The 17,499-nt window shown below is 35.4% G+C and overlaps 1 protein-coding gene across 1 annotated transcript; it reads right to left on the bottom strand.

The window, feature by feature from the left end:
- Positions 1-1,681: 1,681 nt before the first annotated feature.
- On the bottom strand, positions 1,682-5,927 carry LOC131626219 (protein FAR1-RELATED SEQUENCE 5). Its single transcript, XM_058897050.1, has 2 exons — positions 3,634-5,927; positions 1,682-2,068 (listed from the first exon to the last, which is right to left on the bottom strand). The coding sequence occupies exons 1-2, from the start codon at positions 5,794-5,796 to the stop codon at positions 1,895-1,897; spliced, it is 2,337 nt and encodes a 778-aa protein (XP_058753033.1). The 5' UTR covers positions 5,797-5,927; the 3' UTR covers positions 1,682-1,894.
- Between the last annotated feature and the right edge of the window lie 11,572 nt (positions 5,928-17,499).

Below are 17,499 nucleotides of genomic sequence, written 5' to 3'. Positions count from 1 at the left end.
AGAGTTATTTTTGTTTACACATTGATATTTACAACTAACATTGATTTTAATTTTTCTTTTTAACGACTAACATTGATATTAATTTTTATTTTTACAAGAAAAGCCAACCCTAAAGTCCGAGAACCAGGCGCGGAAAATATTTGATCTTGTTTAACCCTGAGAGGTTTGGTTCAAGGATGCCATCATTGGCTCTAGACTTGTCGGACTATGTTGTTTTGGTTATGGGACTATCAGCCACGACATGCAGAGGGCATTTTGTGAGAGATGGCACTAGAAAACCTCATCTTTCCACTATCCTGTTGGGAAGATGACGACCACACTTGATGACGTCGCATGTCTGATACACCTTCCTATTAGAGGGAGGTTACTTAACCATTTCGGACCGATCGTAACGATGCGATTGAACGGATGGTCGACTATCTGGGAGGTCAACTAAAACAAGCTTTTGACCAGTGTGTCTTAACTAATGGAGCTCTTTGGCCAAGTTCTCCTTCCTGGGGGCACTATATGAAGAGCATATGAATGCGGCAAAAGCATCCGCGAGTGAGGGCAGTGATTTTTTTGTTCCGTACCACCGTACTTGTGCTTTGCGGTGTTACTTCATGTTCTTGGTTGGCACGTCCGTTTTTATGGACAAAACTGCAACCTACGTGGATGTTGCATATCTCCAATACTTCTTTGATTTGAATTCAGTTAGCGAGTGGAACTTAGGGGTCGAATGTTTGACATACCTATACCAAAAGTTGAATGAAGCTTATAACTGGAGGACAAGACAGTTGATGGGCTCTTGCACACTGTTGTCGGTACTTTTCATTTCAACTATTCATTTTAATTTGGTTTTAATATTTTGTTTTTACTTAGCTCTTATTCATTTTTCAGGGATGAATCATTTCTCACTTCCACCACATTCATGGTTTCTACTTTGACGAGGATTATCATGAAGAGTTACCGTAGATTGTCATGTACCTCTTGCAAAGAGGGAATAATGTTGCGTTGTCGTTCTGGATGTATCTTGACCAGACCGTTCACGATGACATCAAATTGATGTCTTACGAGGATCACAGGGAAATGGTCCCCTTCGACCCTATCTCATTATACTCAGGGTGGCCGGCATGTGGGGAGTAACATTATGGTCAGGTATCTTCCTGAACAATGCATGTGATAATTTAGCTATGTGCAGACCATCTTCAAATCTCCCTTTTAGGCTGCTCCTGACTCCATTGTCTGTTGTGATCTCGATGACATCTTTTAGGATTGGGAGCATCATATAATGTCAGAGGAGTATTAGATGATGACAACATATCTGACACGTCTTTAGGTGTTTTTAGAAATGCATATCCGAAATAATTTATCTAAAATTCATTGTGGTTCGTTTAGAGATTCATCTCCAAAGAGCAATTTGAGATTCTCAGAGGTGAGGTTCATCCCATATGGGTACATTAAGAAATTGCCATAAAGTATCCCCTTCTTAAGCCCATTATGCTGACTATGGCCAATTGGCTGGTTGCACCCTAACAACTTCATTTCTTGAAGTCCAACAGAATTTACATGCATCTTTCCTTTCCTTGTTTCCATAAGATTATGGAAAGCTTGGTTTTCATTGTATGAGTAGAGAGATGATAAGTAGTTATACAATTACTGGACATATAAAAACTACTAATTACATATGAAAGACTTCAACTATAAAAGTTAAATTCGACATATTAAACATAGCAAATCATCTCAACTTTATATTTATATAAGGGAGAGCGAGAAGGCAAAAGTTGAAATGGCTATAAATTTCTACAAAAACTAACAATGGTTATAAGGGGAGCATTATCTAGATTGCCAAAAATGAAAACACAGGTATCATTTCCATTAGTTATCCTATCTGTTTTTATGTACTTCACAGTCCTCAGAGGCCGTCTTTCATGCTTATCTTAATGTTTTCCACCTTTACTGACAACTCTAACTTGTGATCCTCAACAGCTTTTAAAACAGAGAGCAAGTTGGACCGATAAATTTCACACTTCCTATTTGCAGACTCAAGCTCATTGGTAAGTTTTGCGATATGCTTATCCATATCATCCTGCAAGATATCAAGCAATGAAGATAAACAAAAGCATATTTGAGTATGAAATACATATATTTGAAACACAAAATCGGGTAAATTTTATTAGACAAAGAAACATCATTAACAACAACAGGCAAAGTGTTTTCTCCCCAAAGTGGGATCATTTACAACAAACATAACTATTAGACAACAGCATATTAGAGTAAAGTTATGTCTACAGAGAGCAAGTTGGACCAATACAGCAAACATAACTTCGGTCATAATACTAAAATCCATAATATACCACACCTAAAGGCCAATACATCAACATTAATTGTTTAACACCCAGAATTAAAACACAAAATGTCTTCAGAGAAGCCTCTAATTAAGACAAAAATCTTAAAATGTTACTTGAGATGATATATGATGTACATATTTTCCTTATGCCGTTAGGAAAAAACATCACAAATGAAAACTAGATCCAACGCAATATGCATCCTTGATTAATTCAAAACCATGATTAAGATAATTCTCTTCATAAATTCGGGCAAAAAGAGTGAACATCAGATAACTGAATGCAGTAATCAGATTGGCGCAAAACACAGATCCCTAAAGGAAAAAGAAAAATGATGACTAAATTTACTCACATGTAGTGTAAGGATTAAAACATCAAAATGTGAAGTTTTTGGTCTGGGGAGAGACCTAAAGAGAACGGATAAGGAATATACCTTTCAAAAGGCCAACTTTGCTCAATCAATGAAATCAAGATATTACTTTATTCTCTAAAAATCACAGTGCTCTACCACTTTTGTGCTTAAAAGATGAGTTAAAACAACTTAGTCTTCAAAGTACTATTCACGTCAAGTCCGTAGTTCAATAGTTGACTAAATTAAGTCCTAATTCATGATAAGTCCAATCTTCAGAGGATTAAATTTTCTTCCAAACTGATGTGCTTGAAGCCAGTTGAAATAAATATATTATTTTGTACAACAAAAAATGTCTCAAAATCAACTTTTTAGGATGAAATAGATGGTTTAATGTAAAGAAACATGTCATTCGTGTTTAACTTTAACTTCCCCTAAATATCTATAATTAAGATGACCAACTAGCTTATCATATAGATTTTAGAATATAAATTGCAGAAAATAAGTGTTGAATGGGTGTTTAAGATGTATTATTCCTATTGAACAAACATTCAGATAGTTGAGTCATAATAGTTAGAAGATATTGGTATTAAAACCCTAGACATGTAGAACAGACACAAAAGCACATGATGATTATATATCTGTAGGACTTATAATTAATAGAGAAAATATGCAGCACTCAACAAAAATGAAGGTGATCAAAGGGTTAAGAGGGAAAAGCAATAGCTAGCCAGCTTTACTTTGAGAGTGATGACGGTGTCTAGTATCAAACTGCTAACCACTTTATCATAGAGAGGCTCTAATACCATTTCAAGATTCAATTATCTTAAGACCTAGATTATTTGGTGAAGATTCAACATTTGTTTTATATCACTAACATGGTGGATGAAAGAGTAAAATACATTTAACATGCCATTGTAGAACAGGTTAAAAACAAGCATGAAATAGAACTCTTACCTTATTCATATGCTCGACCAAGCTTTCATCCTGGCAGCCACTAGTGTAATTAGGACGGCTTTCATTATTCAGTAAGTGACTCCTAACTTTCCCATTGCTGATGGGAGTTCTCCCCTCATTTCGGTTTACCTGTGCAACTTTTTTTGCAGCTTCTTGTAAAGCATCCTTTGCAACATCAAAAGTTTCAGGGGAGCTTGCACCTTTATCAACAAATTTAAAGGCCTCGTGTCGGAGAGTGGTATATCTAACTGTATGAGATTCCAAATAGTAAGTAAATACATCACAAGAATGGTCTTCCAAAATGACATTGCTCTTTGCATTTCTTGTCCATCGTTTCAGTATATAATGAGATGGAAGAGTAAGGACATTGGTAACTCTAAAGACTGCCAGAATATGTCTGCAAAGAAGACCTGAAAACTCAAACATTTGGCAACTGCAAGTCGCTTTCATTGCCAAAACATTGAATCTAACGATGTATGCTTTATGATCTTCTCCAAATTTAGCTACATGATATGTAATGACCTCTCCATCGTCCTCAGCTTTGGATGCCATGAATGTTAGTGTGCCGACCAACTCCTCTTGGAACCTCATGAAAATCTTCCTTGTGTAAAGCTCGGATGCTTGCCTCTCCATCGGAGATGGGGTCCTCAATACTGGCAAAGTATTCATTGTGTCATAATCTGCTCTTACTTCTTTCTCATTGCGACTTTCAAGCGCTTTCTCATAAAGCTTAAAGAACTGATTTAAACTGGTTGAAGCATTGACATAGCCATCGAAGTAAGAGTTCATGCTATCACTTCGCTGAGTGATGGACATTTCTGCAAAGAACGTGTCTCGCAAATATACAGGTACCCACTGCCTGCAAGCGGAATGTACTGCCTGAAGCCATTCATTGTCCCTGAGACCATATCTATCTACAAGTGTGGACCAGCAAGACTCAAATTCATCAATTGAGTCAGTCAAGTTAACACATTTGTGAAACTCAGCTTCAAAATTTGGAAACTGGAGGAAAATGTGAGACAACTTCTCTTGGCACTGCTTAAAGATGTGCCACTTGCAGAAACGGTGGCGGGTGTTAGGGAACACTTGCATTATGGCGGACTGAATAACAGAATCATGGTCAGTGGTTATTGAGAGTGGAGGACGTCCAGACATGGCCATAAGCCATGTCTTGAAAAGCCAGTCAAATGAAGCCTCGGATTCATTAATTAGAAAAGCACAACCAAAGAGAACCGGTTGACCATGATGGTTGACACCAGTAAAAGGAGCAAAGGGTAATCGATACCTATTAGAGCGATAAGTAGTGTCAAAAGTGACTGTATCTCCAAAAAAAGTGTAATTCAACCTTGCCTTAGGGTCAGCCCAAAAAACATTGTGGATTGAATGATCCTCGTCATCAACATCACCTTGAACAGCAAAGAAAAAATTAGGGTTTTGAGCATGCATCTGTCTCAAATAATCAAGAACAAGTTGAATGTCCCCTTGTAAACTTCTGTGGCGATTATTCCTCATGTAATTCCTACAATCAACCTCGGTAAAACCGACTTTGCTAATCCCACCATACTCTTTGATGAGTGCTGACATAATTCTACGAGGACCCATACCAGCTGCCTGAAGAGTGTCAATGAGGGTCTTAGCAGATCCAGATATTTGCCTGTGAGAGCGAAGGCAGTGAACCTGATCGGGTGGAACAAGTTCGTGATTATGCTCTCTGACAAACCCAGATACAATCCACTTGCCGGAATCCTGCATTTTGACAGAAAAAGAAGCCTTGCATCCAACTCTGGTAACCGTTCGTGGCCTTTTGATCTCTCTATCTTTGGTGCGTTTCTCGTTCAAATTGCGAAACCCTTCCTTTGCACAAACGAATTGTCGCTGAATGATAGCTCCGTCGCGACGTGAACGACGGGATGAGCTGACACGAGTACTAAAGCCAACACGACGAGCGTATGAATTATAGAAAGCCTTGGCAGCCTCTTCGGACTCAAATTCCATCCCATCAGAAGGTTCTAGATCTCCCGCTTCTGGAAAATAGACAGCGCCACTGGTTTCATCTTCTTCTTCTTCGTCTTCTTCATCTTCTTCCTCGTCGATCTCAATAGGGTCCTCTTGGTAATCTCCTCCTCCCAAAGCAATATCAAATTCCACCATCTCGTTATCCATCTTGCTAAACTCAACTCAATTCAAACTTCATTCATGCTCTCCACTTTCACTTTACTCTTCATTCAACTAAAACCACGGGGACCAAAAACAACAAAAATAAATTCAAACCCTAGGTTAGGCTTAAATAAAATACTCTTAATCCACACCCTTTGGCTTCTTAGCAACTATGTGTTTTGTCAAAAATATCCTCTGTTTCAGAAAGTGTATCTTCAGACACATCTTATTTTTCTTAAATTTAATATAAGTTGTTCCGTATGTGAATCTAGGAAATACTTCCAGTTATGCACCTTCAAAACCATTTGATGTTAAATTCGCGTCGGACTCTTCTTCTCCCTCATTCTCACACTTTTTTTCATTTCTCTACTCTCTCAAACTCTTTCAACCTCAAAAATCAATCTTCCGTCAAAACTCATTGTTTTCTCTCGAGTTCGACTAGGAATATCAACATCCACGATCAACACACTCCAACTTGTTCAAAGCTCAATACAATCAGTAAATTTTCGAGTTTATGAGTTATTTTTGAGTATTTTCAGTAATAATGTTAGAATACAATTTTAGGTGTAGAAATCATTAGATAATTTTAAAATGCTTGGTACTTACGCAGCTGTATCTACTGAAGCTTTCCATATTTGCATCTGCGGAGTTATAATTGTTTTTTTTTTGTTTTTATAAGTTAATTGTATATAATTCGACTTTATTTGTAATACCTTACAAACATTATGGCTAATGAGTTAGACTGACTTATAATTGGGGGGGTTGCACAGCATGCCTCCGTGCGACGTGCACGGAGCCAGATTGTCGCACAGGTAGTTGACACCTCTGTTCCAGCAGAGGTTTTGGTTAAGGCCACGGCGCAAATACCTCTAATGCATAGTGGACACACGCTTTCCACTTCTACTTCTACTTCTTCATCCCGGAGGCGTCAGGATGATGGTGAGGGTACTTCATAGACGCCCCGTCGTCGGGATATTTATGCTTCTCTTGTGCCACCTCTAGCCGATGTTGGATCTCATGTGCCACCTGCTGATGGTGTTGGTTCTCTTGTGGTACCTCCTGATGTTCTTTGTCTTTCACCAAATGATTTTCTAACCTAGTTTTTTCTTACTTCTAGTGTTTTAGTTATTGGGCTTACTAATACACACCCCTTTATTATTTTTATTTTTCATAATTAGGCCTAACAATTATTAATTCATTATTCTACTAATAATTCAAATAACCCAATTAACATACTAACACTCAATTAAATAATTATCATACATCCGAATAACTAAATAATTAAATTAATAATAAAATAATTATTTAAATTAATAAATAAGAAAAATCAGGATGTTACAACTATTACTTTGGATGACATTTCATGCCTCCTGCATATACTTATCTGGGGTATCCTCCTTTGTCACGCTAGGATGACGATGGAAGTGAGAGAGGTTTTGATTGAGGAGCTTGGGGCTGATCCAGAGGAAGCGCTTGAGGAGGTGGAGAAGACATGTGGTGCACACGTGAAGTTTTCTTTCTTGATGCAGAGATATGATGTCGAGCTCCTTGCGGCACAGCAAGCTGTTGGTGACCCAGTTGAGGTGGAGATACACAGAAAGTGTGTGCTTAGGTTTTACTTCTTATTTCTATTTGTGTTGATTCTTTTGATGTCTATATTTTTATTACATTGATGTACTTTATTTTGATTACGTATATGACAATATTTGGATGATTTATACGATGTATATATACCATTGAATTTACATTACACTACTTTTATGTGCTATATTTTGATGTATTATTCTGTTGTTGCGCAAAAAATTAGAGTTTTAGAGTGAAATGTAGTTGATTTAAAATATAACATAATGTTCTGTAGGTACATCTACGAAATATTTTGTTTTTAAGACGTTTCGTAGATATATATACGGAATATTCCCTAAACTGAATTAATTTGAATTTTACCAATGTTCACTAGTTTATAATGTTTCCGTAGATGAAGCTCCGGAAAAGAAAAAAAAAACAAATTTTGGCACAAAAAAAGGTGCTTGCTCATGTGTATCTCCGGAATCAGGGGGCATAAATAGAATCACGCCAGGTACCTAAGAGTATCAAGGGATGAATTGAGATATTCTAAAAAAATCATTTCTTACTTCTTTTAAAAATCACTTTTTTTCTCTTTCAAATTTTTTATGACCCCCCGTTTTGAGGCTATGTTTGGCCATGTCATAAGAGAATAGTTAGATACAATTCCTTAGGTGTGGTTTGTACTATTTTCTAATGAAAATATGACAAGTGTATAATTTGTTCTTACATAATTTTCTCCTATTTTCATTTCTTAATCATGTTAAAGAACATTTGTCATATTTTCATTGACAAATAGCATAAATCACACCTAAAAAATTACAGGTAAGTTTTCTCCCTAGCAATACACCCCGACAACATTAAATATATTTAGATTTACATGTTACTTTAAAATAAATAATCATCATATAAATTTAATTGTATTAAATAATCATATTTAAAAAAATGACAAGTGAGACGGAAAAAGAAAGAAAAAGTTATTTGACATTTGAAAAAAGGATACGTAAAATAAATATTAATCATATAAATTCAAATAAAAATAATTATTAATTAAAATAAAATAAATATTATATTGATAGAAATCTGTGACATGAAATATTTTATTTAACTCTTACAAATAACATAATTAATTTAACTACAAAGATTTAAATTAGAATCTAATTGAAATGCACTTAGAGTGTAAAATGATTTTACACCATCAATTAATCATAGATTTTGAATATTGAAAGAAGTTTAACTTTTATTTTAACCACCTATAAAATAAAGCAAACGGATGATGATGATGAATTAGCACTATAAAACTTTTTATATTGATAATGCATAGTAATTAATCTATTTAAATTATTATACTTTAATAAAAATTTAGAAAATTTTGAAAAGAGATATAAATTTAAAATGATAATAATACAAGATACAAAAATTGTTTAAAAAAATGAAAGGCGAATGGGAAACTTGTCACTCAAAGTTGATCCCATATTGTGCTCACGTTATAAAGTTGATAAAATACTTTGATGAAGTCACTTTTCATCACATTCCTATAGAGGAAAATCAGGTGGCAGATGACTTAGCTACATTATCATCAATGTACAATGTGAATTTCCACAATGAAGCATCGGTCATAAAAGTGAGTCAAAAAGATGAACCTGCGCATTATCTATCAGCAGAAGAAGAATCTAATGACAAGTCATGGTCCTATGACATCAAAGGTTACCTTGAAAAGTAAGAGTACCCAACGAATGCTTCGATTGGGGATAAACGAATATTGAAAAGCTGGAAATAAGAGGAATTATAAGATGGTTCTACTCAGATGCGTGGATAGACACGAAGCAAACATGCTCATCATAGAAATCCATGAAGGATCCTTTAGGACCCATGCAATAGCTAAAAAGATCTTGAGATCAGGTTATTACTGGTTGACCATGGAAATGAATTGTTTTAATTAGGCCAAAACAAGTCACAAATACTAGATTTATGCAGATAAGGTGCACGTCCACCAACTCCTTTGAACGTCCTAACGGCACCATGGTCATTCTCTATGTGGGGAATAGATATGATCGGACTTATCGAACCCGAGACTTCAAATGGACATAGATTCATCCTAGTCGCCATATACTACTTAACCAAATGGGACAAAGTTGTTTCCTACGCAAACATAACAAAACAAGTGGTTGCTCGCTTCATCAAAAAGGAGATAATTAGTCGTTATGGGATTCCCAGCAAAATCATTACAAATAATGGGTAAAGCCTGAATAAAAAAATGATGAAAGAGTTATGCGAGATCTTCATAATTGAAAACCATAACTCATTACCATATAGGCCAGAGATAAATGACGCAGTCGAAGAAACATATAAAAATATCAAGAAAATCCTACAGAAAATGGTGAAGACTTACAAGGAATGAAATTAAATGCTTCCTTTCGCTTTGCACGAACATCCATTCATACTTCAATTGGGGAAATCCCATCCACTCTCGTATTCAGCATGGAAGCATTACTTCCTGTTGAAGTAGAGATTCCCTCGTTAAGGATCCTTATGGAGACCAAGCTTGAAGAATCGGGGTGGGTCCAGACAAGGTTCGATCAACTCAACCTTATAGAGGAGAAGCGCATGATAACACTATGTCATGGTCAGTTATACCAAAGACAGCTCAATAATGCATTTGACAAAAAGTTTCATCCTCGAGAGTTTCAAGAAGGTGATCTGGTACTGAAAAAGATCATGCCCCCTCACAAGTAATAAAGAAGCTGAAGGTGTTGGAAAATACGACGGAAAGGGTGGTGGTTGCTGGGTTTGAGGGCGACAATTTTAGAGAGTGGCGAGAGAGATAAAAAGAATTCTGATAAAAGAGAGAAAAAACATGTAAAATGAATTCTCTCATCAGATTCTCTCTTTTACTCATCTCATGTGCTTGTGGATGTCCAAGTGGCCTGCTCTATGTCACCCATTTGGTTGACTTGTTGCATTAACTTGGGGCACCTATACAGGGGTCCTAATCCTATCAACCATGAGTTGTATCTCTCCACCCTTGATTATATTGACACTCCCCTAGTCAGCTAATCAAACTTTCAAGATTGGAGTCAATCGTTGACTCTTTTGGGTCCTTTGACTAGCATTGACGGGCCTCCTCTTTAGGTCAGGTTATGTTTTTTTCTTGCCCACACCTCCATATTTTATGATCCCTGCTTGTTATATTTTATTTATTTCCTTTTTTACTTTTTTTGTTTGATGGGCCTTAAGCCCATACTTGTTTGCTTCACTCTTTTATCCCACGGGTTGTGTATGTACCCTCATCCCTTGATTGCTGCTTTTCTTTTATTTTTTCTTTATTTTTTATTTTGGTTTGTTAATTAACTTATTTAATTAAATAAAATGAAAATTTAGAATCAATCTTTCTTAACAAAAATCAAATCAAATAAGCTAAGCTGGAAAACAACAGTTGATACAGAGTGTTCTGTTCGCTATTTCAAACTTCTGGATGCAGGTTTTCCCTCTCCCCAAAAAAGTTATAAAGCATTTGGAAGCCATCGGTAGAAACTTTTTTTGGAGTGGTAAAGATGAGATAATTAAAAAGGCACATGCAGCATGGGACAAGGTGTGCAACCCTAAGTGTGATGGAGGACTAAACATCAACTCCCTTTTGGAATGGAACCAAGCAACTATGGGAAAGCTCCTCTAAAACATTCAAAGCAAAGCATACAAGCTTTTTGGGGAAAACGAATTAACACTTATTACATCAAAAATCATGATGTCGGAAATGGAAAACTCCTCAACATTGTTCTTGGATACTGAGATTTTTTTTTAAAATTAGAGAGAAAGTTTAACAAACTCAGTATTGGGAGGAAGTCATTCTTAGAGGTAAATACCAGACGCCGGCGTTGTGTAAAGAACTGAGAGGTGAAAAGGAGTATGTTCACTGGAAAAAATCTTCTTCTGCAACCCAGCTCGACCCAAGTCTATTTTCACTCTTTGGCTCACTCTAAATGGGAGACTTGCAACAAAAGAAAATTTTAAGAAGTTTGGAGTGACATATGATGGAAAGTGTGTATATTGTGATCATAATGAAAACGTGGACCGCCTCTTCTTTGAATGTGCAAACACAAGAAAAATTTGGAAAGCAATTCTGAATTGGATTGGTTTTTGCAGGAATACTACAAGTTGGAGCATGGGGAGAATTTGGATCGTTAATGAAACCAAGGGGAATGGATGGGGAAGAAAATTGCTTAAACTTGCTACAATTGAGACAATCTATGAAATTTGGAGAGATAGAAATGCTACAGTGTTTTTGCAAAAGGGTACTGTTTTAGACTGGGCCGAGATTAGGCCCAATGCAGCTTCGGCCCACTTGACCTTCGAGGCCCAAACCAGGTTGCACTCTCCATCCAGCTTAATGGTGCTCGTCACCTCCTTGCTCGGCATGGGTGCTCCCTGCTGACATCTCCGCTGAGGACCATGCTCTCCGCGAGCGCCCTCCTCGCCGAGGACCTTGCTCCTCGCAGGACTCCTTCATATCCAATCCTCCGAATACTGCGGAGTCCACGTGGCCCCTACAAGACCGCGTCTCCCTTGGATTCCGGAGCGGTTAACCAGGACAGAGGGCATCACGCACCTCCGATATTTCCGCCCAGGAAACCTGGCAGTCTCCTAGTTGGGCCTGGGAATCCAGCCCACTAGCGTGATCATGGCCCAGCGCTGGGGGCTATAAATACCCTCTTTCATTAGAGGGTCAGGTATTCAATTCTTTCTAACCTCTAGCTTGTACTTGCTCTCCTTTGCTCCTCTACTCACTTTGGCATCGGAGTACCTTGCAGGTACACCACCCCCCTCTCACTTCACGAAGACCCAGCATCCAAGCAGGCCTTGACGACTCTTCTGATCAGGTACGATCAGGTACTAATAAAGATATTCAAGATAACATTAGACAAAACATAGTCACTAGATGTGTTATGCATAGGGACCTTAGTAATCATGTAAATGTTGGTACTTTATGCATAGATTAGTGTGATAGGTTGGTGGTTTTGAGCTTTAGCTCTTGAGTTTATATGCTCTGCCTGGTTCCAATTGGATCGACTGTGTTTTCCTGCTTTAGGTAGTAAAATTTATTTGTACCCGAAAAAATAATATTAATAATAATAATAATAAATATAAGAAAATATAAAATCTAATTCAAACGTCAAAAATAACTTAAGGGGGTCTGTTTGGTTCAAATGAAGGGGAGGAGAGGAATAGATTTTAATGGAGGGGATGGAAGAGGAGGGGAAGTGAGAGATATTTTTAATCAGATAAGTGTTTGATTCAAACGAGGGGACGGGAGGGGAAAATAGGGGTTTAAATTAAAAAAATATGTTTGGTTTAAGACAGGAGGTAAGGGTTTTACTAAAAATATTCATTTTTATCATTATGATCTTATATAAGTGATATGATATTCAAATGTGAAAAATTCATACATATTTTTTGGTAATAAAATTTGAGCGTTTCTTAATCCACCTCTTGATACTCTTAGGCACCTAGTGCATTTCCATTATATGCCCCAAATTTTCGGAAATACATATCAGGAAGCACCTTATTTTAACCAAATTTTAGTTTTTTCTGAAGCTACATCTACGAAACATGTCTTTCTTGAATAAAAAAAAGGTGTCCGGAGTTTCATCTCCAAAAACAGGAGGGTATTTTTGGAAGTGAACATTGTGCTTAAGAACTCCAAGGGGCGGGGTAAGAAACTCTCTAAAATTTCTAATATTAAGTAACTAAAAAATTATAATTTACTATATAACGTTTAAAAATTAAGTATATTTTATTATGATTATGGCTCTCTGACAAAAATTAAATTATATGATGATAGTAACATTTAAATTGTGATGAATCTTCCAAACAAACAAATACATAAAATAACTAATTATTAAATATTAAGAGTTAAATTTTTTTAATAAAATAATTAGACAAAAAAATTAAAATGAATGATTTATAATTTAATATAAAAGAAAATATGATAGGATATATAATAAAATTAGAAGAAAAACAAACATAAAAAATTAAAAAACTCTAAAAAAAACAAAAAAGAAGTGCGATGAGTATGATTTATATTAAATACAAAAAATCAAAAAATAATTTGCAGCGGGAGAATAGTTATAATAAGTTTATGAAATCAATCGAGAAAAATTACTCAGAAGAGAATAGTAACACGAAAGGAAATGAATAATTTTAAAATATTAAATATTAAATAGAAAAATATTTTAGTAAATATAATAGCTCTCCGACAAAAATTAAACTATACGGTGAAAATAACTTTTAAATTGTGATGAATCTTCTAAATAAACAAATACATAAAATAATTTATTATTAAATAATAATAGTTTAAATTTTTTAATAAAATGATTAGACAAAAAAATTAAAATGAATGATTTAAAATTTGATATAAAAGAAAATATTTTAAAAAAATCTAAAAAACAAAAAAAGAAGTGCAATGATTATGATTTATATTAAATAAAATTAATAAATGATTTGAAGGTGGAGAATAATTATAATAAGTTTATGGAATCAATTGAAAAAACTCACTCATAAGAGAAGCTTTAACACGAAAGAAAATGAATAATTTTGAAATATTAAAATTAAACAGAAAATATTTTAGTAAATATAATAATTTTTTAAATATCAAAATACATATTCCCTCCCCTTCCCTCCAAATGCCCCAAATCCCCCAAATTCAGAGGAACGGAAAAAGTGTGTTTTTGAATGATTTTGCTCTCCTCCCCTCCCTTCTCCTTATGAAATTTGAATCAAACATATTTAATTAAAATTTTCTCCTCCCCTCCTCTCCCCATCATCTACCCCAAACCAAACACACCCTAACTGATCAACAACTTTCTTAGTTTTTAAGTTTTTGTTTACATTAAGTATGGTGCATCCTGATGCTATCCTGAAATTTATTGTGTCTCAAGATACTTTACCCGTCCTATTGAAGGATCTAGATATTCATAATCATTTTATAAGTGACAAGAGTATGCATTTTATGATGACATGCTGCAATGGGTTCATACAAAGGCTGCCAAACTTGGGTTTTGTGTTGTGATCGGAAGGTACGATAGTGATTCGGATAGATGAAGTGCATTTGTGACATTGAGATGCAAAATAAGTGGTAAATATATACTTCCTCTCAGAAATTTCAAACAAGATGAAATCAATTCAAGAAAATGTGAATGTCCATTTAAGTTGTATGGTTATCGGTTGGCAAATAATAAATGGATATTTAATGTGATATGTGGTTTACATAACCATGATTTATGTGCAAAGTTAGTCGGTCATCCAATTCCAAGAAGAGAAAGAATGTGTTTCCGACATGACATTGAATTTGGTACCTCCCAAAAACATACTTGCAACCTTGAACCGCAAAAGACTCGGGAATATCTCAAATGTCAAGCAAGTGTACAATAGGCGTTATCAATACAAATGAGTGCTTATGGGGATATAATCGGAATGCAACACCTCTTGAAATTTCTAGATGATAACAATTACGTATCTAGGCACCGAAGATGCGAGGATGGAGTAACAGTAAAAGAAATATATATTGGACTTATTTTAATTTCATAAAATTGTTCAATATGTTTCTCACTGTGTTTATAATTGATTCAACATATAAGAGTATCAAGAGGAAAAAGAGGAAAATTTTTGTATTTCTAGAGTGCGAAAAAGAGGAAAAAATTTGTTTGGGCTTTAGAGGTTTGTCGGTCAAAGTTGAAGGACCAAGAAGAAATACCGAAAGTAGTTATTACTGACCGCGATACCGCTTTAATGAATTTGGATGCAAAGGTATTTCCTACTTCTTATGCATTACTTTGTAGGTATCACATTACAAAGTGGGCGTTATTGTGGAGAAAATTCTGGATGCATGGTATGTTATAATAAATGCATCTAAAATAGTCATATATGATGATGTTGTTATACATTTCAGGAAGGTGTGCATGAAATATCATGATTTACTAAAATATGTTGAAAGCACAATTTTGGACCAGGTAAAAGAGAAGATTGTTTGTGCTTGGGATGATTAGGCTATGCACCTTGAAAATACAACAACAAATCGAGTTGAGTTTGATCATGCTTGTTTGAAGAATTGGTTGGGAAATAGTAAGGGTGATTTGTGTGCGGATTGAGAATTTGTGAATCAAATGATACAAAACCAGCATAATAAGATACAAAAATCATTTGGTCGTAGTATAACAGTGTTGGAACACACGTTCAAAGACAACACTCTATATTCTCATTTGATCGGCAACATATCTCGATGAGCTCTAAATTATATTTTTCACGAAGTCAAATGAGTTGGTAATTTAGGTTCAGATAGCTCAAACTATGGTTATGCACTGGTGAGAACATATGGTATTCCATTTGTTATATCTAAGAAGGTGAAACTTGATAGCCTGATATGAATGGACGAAGTCTGCAGTTATTGGAAGAGGCTCAGTTTTGATGATGGCGGTGTTATGAAAGACATTAAATCGAATATCTCCATCTTGATTGAATAGGAAGCGATACAAGAAATATTTTTAAAGGCCGATGACAACACGAAACTCCACATTAAAGAGCAATAGGGGAAGATTGCATTTCCGGGGACCAAGGACTTGAAACCATCCTCTCAACCGGTAAAAACAAAAGGAGCACCTAAGAAGGTCAAACCTACACCGAGTGGCAATTCAGCATTGAGGAGTCCATCATATTTTAAACATGTTGACAAACTTTTTCTTGATTCTCCGACTCCAGAATCTCAGAAAAGTGTTTTCAAAGGAGCTCGCATTAGCAAACCACCTCCTACGTCGCCTTCATGAAAAATTCCATTCATTGAGGAGATGTTGGTTTTTATGCACAATTACATTGAACGGATCGTCAATGTCAAAGGTGACGGTAACTGTGGTTTTCAGGTTGTTTCTGCTTTACTCGGCAAAGGGGAAGAGGATCACTCACTTGTTCGTCGTACTCTTATCCAAGAGTTGAGAAGCAATAAAGAGTTATATACACGGGTGTTTGGGAATAAAGAGAAAGTTGAAGAAATTTATCACTCTCTTGTACCTTGTATTAATGGACATGCACAGGAGGATTAATGAATGTGCTTCCTTGAGATGTTTCATCTCATAGAAAATGCGTATGAGAAAGTGTGTATTGATCTTACAAGATACAGTTTTTCAAAAACTTTTTACCCACTTCCCACTGCTCCACCATCAAATTCCAGTGATCGTATCATCTATGTTGGGTGGGTTTCAAATCTGCATCATTTTGTTCAAGTGTGTTTGAAATCGGGATGCCCTATACCACTTACATCGCCGGAGTGGGTTGCTCATTATACAATCAAATCTGAGACTTGGTCTGACTAATTTATTGAAAGGATGCAAGAGTACACCAAATTGAGCAAGATTGAAAAACAAAAAAAATAAAGAAAAGTCAAAGGGTGTATCACTTATAGATTTGACCGGCGACAATTATTTTGGTTAAGTAGTTATTTATCATTTTATTGTAAGTGGAATTTTATTAATATGTTATGATGTCTAATATATACATTTTGTAGTTTGTCAAAAAAAAAATTGCATGCAATACAAGTTTTTGTCTATTCTATTTCTGTTTGCAATGCCATGGAAGATTCCGAAAATACATCTTCGAAATAAAGGAATAAAGGGTGGTTCTGAAGTTACATTTCTGAACGTTTTCTGTCACAATATAGGATTTGGGAGGTCCATGTTTCCTCCAACTACTATAAATAGGCTCACTTGGCATATTGTTTCTTACCAAAAATCAAAATGAACATCATTTGACATCGCTGGAATTGTTCACTTTACCGACAATACACCAAAAAGTAACATTGATATCAACGTCCACCTGAATTTTATGATATCAATGGTATTTTGATTTTGTCAAATTGGTGTTTTTCAATTATGTTTTTCTACTTTCTGATATGCAAAATTTCAAAAATAACCATCCGACAGTATTATGGATTTACATCTCCGGAAAAATTAGTGTTTTAGTAAATATTTAGTGCACCGGAGATACATCTCTAAAATCCAAGTATTTTCGCGAATTGCACTAAAAAGTCATGGGGTGCATTAAGAAATTTTCTATATATTTTTGTTTTAAAAATCTTGGAAACAAAATCAACACACATGCTGA

The sequence above is a fragment of the Vicia villosa genome, unplaced genomic scaffold (assembly GCF_029867415.1).
Source record: "Vicia villosa cultivar HV-30 ecotype Madison, WI unplaced genomic scaffold, Vvil1.0 ctg.000274F_1_1, whole genome shotgun sequence".
Taxonomy (NCBI): Eukaryota; Viridiplantae; Streptophyta; class Magnoliopsida; order Fabales; family Fabaceae; genus Vicia; species Vicia villosa.
The sequence above is the reverse complement of the archived record's forward strand: the minus strand, read 5'-3'. Positions and strand labels throughout refer to the sequence as shown.